A 5,294-nucleotide genomic window follows, 5' to 3' on the forward strand; every position below is an offset into this window, starting at 1 on the left:
TTTGTCCCACACATATGAGAAGGGTATCGATCTATTCATCCAACATGAATACATGGAAAGAAAAGGAAAACACATTGTTTGACACCTGATCTCGCTGCAGTTTAAACAGAAAAAGAAGCCTCCATATTTTTCTGACATGCTAAATTTGAGTGGGTGTATGTATTTCACCAAACAAGACCGTGACGAGTGTGTTCTGGTTTGAACTTTGGTGTCTGAATTTGACCTGTTCAAGACCAGCAGCTTCTTTTTTTTTTAGTTGAGGTTTTCTTGTAATAGCACAGCATTTCCTGAAAGACAGGAATTCAAACCACATGAGTTCATGCAGATGCTCTCAAAGTGAAATGTCAGCCTCAACATGAGCTGTTCACGGTGATTAAAGGTGGCTAAATTTAAACCGTGATGGTTGTGCGTTACTATGAGACATTTCTTGGCTCACTTATTATTTATTTTCAATCTGTGAAATATTTTGTCTTTCAGTGACATCACACCATTACTGAAGACAATATGCTGCCTCCAAATTTTCTTTTTATCCCCACAACGAGCAAATACACTGAAAAAACAATTGAGTAACCACTCAAACTGACAGCCATGTTCCTCTTTCTCTGGAATAAAGGGTGGGGTGTGTCCCCTCATGTTGACCTCATTTATAGCAAGAACCTTTCCTTCAAAGTCAGAGCTGCTCTGTTCACTGACGAGCGCCGGACCAGTGAGGTTCCAGAACAACTCTCCTAATTATTCACTTTAACCAGATATCTACTGCACATAGACACACTGTCATATTGAGACCCACGATGCCTTTCTCCATTCGCTATGGACAGACACTTGTGTGTTCAATGATGCTGCTTTTCCTCCTTGCACAAGGTGAGTGTGTGTGTGTGTGTGTGTGTGTGTGTGTGTGTGACGACTGATGACCAAGAATCTTTAAAGATGCATATGGCCACAGCTAGCGACCTGGTTAGCTTAACGTAGCAACAAACAGGATGAATGCTAACCTGGCTCTTTCCAGTAGGTTGCTGGCATGACGTCATGTCGCTCTTTTGTTGTGGCGCGAACTGCAGATGGAGGGCAGGGAGTTATTTTCTGCATAGGAAGCACAATCACAAACAAACGGCGATGTGTTGTCTTGTTTACAGTCGCTCAAACCGATCAAACTGAGAAACCACCAGGAGCTTTTATCGAGTAGCAAACGTTGTTGTTCATAAGGGTGAAAAATGCAAAAACTGACCAAAAAACCCAGGAAAAAATAGCTGGTTAAGTGTCTGCCGTCAGATAATGGTGGAAATGGTATAATATTAGCTATTGTTTCGATTATGATAGATTTAAAGTAATCGGTAAAAGCAACATGACTGATACTTGTTAAATCGGCGTTAACAGTTTCACATAGGACAGGTGACCATAAATAATGTCCCCCGTCTTGCTTTGCGATGATCCACATCTTTAGTGACGTTTCATCGGACCTTTGCGAGTGGTTAACCTAGCAAACAATCATAAAACAAAACGACGGTCATCCCAGAGCACCTTGGTACCGAGCGTGGACCCGTCTACTAACAAGAACGTTGTAGGCCCTCATACTTTGGTTTCTGGAGTTGAACGTCTGAAGGACCAGGTAGTTGGTTATCTCTTCTACCTCAGTAGCAGCAAATCTTTCAGTTCAGATGAAAAATCGCTCTTCTTCATAAGGGTAACATCCAACACGTTCTGATTTTCTGTTTATACCTCTCTCTCGCAATGTCATCTAAACTAGCCCAGCAAGAACTTTCCTCCAGGTCATCCATTGCAGTTTTCACTTCCTGCCCTGCATCTGGATTTAACATCAAGTGCAGAAATGAAACTTTTTTTTTATTTTCATTTTTGCTCTTAAAAAAAACATAGCCTTAATAATATTATTCCATCTTGTTCCATGCATTGTAGTGTGTCCTCAGTTATGCAAGCCTCTTGCCAGGAGTACAAAACACATCGTTCCCACCTGCTGTACAACAGCCTCAAATGCCACCATTCGGGAACCTGTCAACGCCTGCTTTGAACAAAAGGAAACCACGTTTTCTCACTGCCACATACATGCATACATGTAAGTATGCCGGCCTACACTCACATATTCTTTTAACAAAAGTGTCTATATCATCTGCAAACCCATGACGTCACTGGGATGTCATTTTGGAGACATTGTCGACTCAAACTAAGACTCGTCCTGCTACATTTGTCTTGTTTAAGGCTCTTTGATCATGTCTGTCTTTTCAACCCCACAGCCTTACCAGTAAGAATAACGCCTGGTGTGTGGACCCAAGAGCCTGGTGGCTCAAACACAGACTCCAGAAGCTTGAGAATGTAAGTCACAGCATTCTTTTCTCCTTCATTTCTCTCTTTCATTCATCTGTTTCTCTTGATGATGTGTATGTCAGGACACATTGCACAGTGGGGTTTCATTGTGTTTTCCCTCAGTAGGGATTTAGGAATTCCGGGTTTTGATTTCAAAATCAGACTTTAACTGAACTTCTTGTCTCACAGAGAGGAATACGTTGCCAAATGCTCTGACGGGTCTTCAACAGCCACAATGAAGATAATCTTGACAATGTTTTCTTCTTTTCTATGTAATAATTTAAGTCAAATTATCAAATGCTACTAATTTAAATATACTAATAATGCATTTGTATCAATATTTATTGTCTTCTAAATAAAGGTAGTTTTGACCATTGTTGTCTCGGTGCCATTGGTGAATGATATACTGCATTTGCGGTTTATATTACAATAACTTACCTGTAACCTGGTCATAGAGCACACAAACACACACAAAAAAAGCAGTGGGCTTGAACCATTTTATGACATCGTAAACTTGTGTTTTTGTATTTTTGTTATTTGAGCTGTCCCTTTAGTTTTCCCAGTTTTAGTCCCTGGATATCAAAGAGCCACATAATTTCAGATTGAACTCTCCATGAAGAACAAAGCAGGGGAATCTGTGGAGCAATGCATCTTGTCTCATTCCTTATTTGACATAAGTGGGGAAAATCCAGTGTGGGTGTGCCTTCAGGACATCACTGATATTTAATTAATTAATCTTCACTATTTAAAAAAAAAAAACCCTTTTACTGTCTTAGAACTTTCAAAAGTTACAGCTTTACTTTGTCTGCACTCTTTGTCCTTCAAAAGAAGAAAAATAAATGTGTGTCAGCTGTTGAGCTTCCAGCTGCTGAGAATAATAAATCAATTTAGAGCTGATCTCCAGACAGTTTAGTTTAAATACAAAACATTTATTGACATGCCAAAACAGCATCTCTATATATTATACATTGTATCTTATGTACAAAAGGGATTGATTACATTAGTTTGCACTCAACCTCACATTAGGGCCACAATGCAAAACACAATGTCCTCTTGCAGACCCACATTCTCAAAGTCTTTGAAGCAATTCTGCTCAGCTGCTCGCCAACAGCCATTTTTACCTTTAATATGCTGATGTAGGACTTGTGTTGTCAGCTATTAACAACAAATTGTTTGATTCATTAAGGTCACAGCACTACCAGCCTTGCATTGTTCAGGGTTTAGTATCTCCACCTGCTTGGCTGGGAGGAGGATCCATCAGGTCCTTGAATCCCAGTTTCTCCAGAGGCTCCTTGGCCATCAGCTGACTGGAAAACACAAGACAACAAGGGATATAACCAGCGCTGGGGATAAAATAACTGTTCTTGTTTTGAAGTTTCACAGCAATCACCGGAATTATGGGAAGTGTAGGCTGTATTTTCATGAGGTTTCTTACTGGTCCATGCGGCATTCCAGGTAGTCTTTGGACTGCAGTCTGCACTTGGAGTTGTCGAAGCTGTTGTCTCTCAGACATTTCATAAACACCTCCTTGAATGCTTTACACTCTCCTGAAATAACATCAAGGCGCTCTCAGCATGAAGGTCCAGCCACGTAGGTTTATGTTCAGATATGTCACAGCTTGCCATGGAGCTATGCAGACATTATTTCGTATTATTAAACTATCTTCTGGGCTTTTCCAGGACATAGCCTGTACCAGTTTCGAGAAACTGATGCTAATTTACCAATGTGACTCAAATGGAACGTTCATGCTAATACATGAGAGACATAAACTAAGGCTAAATTAGCATTTGCTAACAAACGCAAGATGTCTCTAAAGTAAAATCTAACAACAATGACGAATGTAGCGACACTACAAAGTGGAGAAAGACTTAATTATTTTGCTTAACACACAGAACATTATGTCATGAGTGCAGAATGAGTGACTGAACCAGGTCAAAGCACCCTGTGTCGTATCTTACCGAAGTGATCTAATGGGAACGAGCCTTTGTCAGGAGGCCGAGGTTTAAAACTCTTCGACCCGAAGTTCATAGCAGTTGACATTTTTCTTTACGAGTTTAAAAAGCCTGAAACTAAAAGAACTGGGAGTCTTCGGGGTAAAACGGTGTCAACAGCAGCAGTCACTACTCCCTCTTGTCGCGTTTTATGACGTTATATTTCGGGGCCGCAACAGCAGACAGACATTAATAGTCGAGTAAAACGCATTGATGATCGATCAAATTTTCGATTAAGTCCGACTCATTTTAAGGAAACAACAAATCACCATAAAATAATCGATAATAACTCAGTTACCATTTTGTTCTTTATAAACTAATTATTCTATTAAACGTACGATCTCCTGGATACAATCTGCCGATGAAGAGAGCCTAGATAAGACACGGTCCGTTATAAATTAAGGGAAAGCCTGCTGAAAAAAGCACAATGTGACACAACATGACCCAGTAATTAAATATGAATGTCATACTATAATCTTTCCCTGGCTTTTCTCCTTATAAACCAGCTTTATAACCAGCGGTATTTACTGGTGGAGACGTAGCCTGGAAATCGTACATAGACTAAGGAAAATCCTGCGTAATATATGACACTGTCATAATGTCATACTCTAGGAATATCATATTATGAAAATGCTTACCGTGAATTACAACCGTATAGTTGAAAACCACAAAATAGTAGTTATACAACAATATCAATCACTAAAATGTTTAATTGTGTTGGTTTTTTTTTTTTATTCCTATGCCACTTTAAAACTATATTCATATAAAATCTAATACCTCTCATATAACCTTTTTTTTTCATTTTCTGTATTTGTACCGTTTTATTATTAGACTTCGAGTCACATAAAGCACTTTTAACCACAGCAAAGTGGCTAAGTTTTTAAAGGAATACAAACTGAAAGTATTTTGAGGCTGACTTTTCAAAGAGTTGAAGATTTTTGGGATGGGCTATGAAATGTGTTCTGGTCGTCCACCGCTGGATGTCCC

At 39.4% G+C, this 5,294-nt stretch overlaps 1 protein-coding gene across 1 annotated transcript; it reads right to left on the minus strand.

The window, feature by feature from the left end:
• Window positions 1-3,224: 3,224 nt before the first annotated feature.
• On the minus strand, window positions 3,225-4,466 carry cox19 (cytochrome c oxidase assembly factor COX19). The gene is made up of 3 exons (XM_076760406.1): window positions 4,275-4,466; window positions 3,752-3,863; window positions 3,225-3,623 (listed from the first exon to the last, which is right to left on the minus strand). Exons 1-3 carry the CDS (start codon window positions 4,354-4,356, stop codon window positions 3,530-3,532), a joined length of 288 nt encoding a protein of 95 aa, XP_076616521.1. The 5' UTR covers window positions 4,357-4,466; the 3' UTR covers window positions 3,225-3,529.
• Window positions 4,467-5,294: the final 828 nt, after the last annotated feature.

The sequence above is a fragment of the Chaetodon auriga genome, chromosome 20, assembly GCF_051107435.1.
Source record: "Chaetodon auriga isolate fChaAug3 chromosome 20, fChaAug3.hap1, whole genome shotgun sequence".
Classification (NCBI taxonomy): domain Eukaryota; kingdom Metazoa; phylum Chordata; class Actinopteri; order Chaetodontiformes; family Chaetodontidae; genus Chaetodon; species Chaetodon auriga.

Coding starts and splice junctions, on each gene's coding strand:
- cox19 (XM_076760406.1), bottom strand. CDS start 4,356: ATGTCAACTGCTATGAACTTCGGGTCGAAGAGTTTTAAACCTCGGCCT. Junction 3,864..4,274: donor GTTCCCATTAGATCACTTCG/GTAAGATACGAC, acceptor ATGTTATTTCAG/GAGAGTGTAAAGCATTCAAG. Junction 3,624..3,751: donor CTGGAATGCCGCATGGACCA/GTAAGAAACCTC, acceptor TGTGTTTTCCAG/TCAGCTGATGGCCAAGGAGC.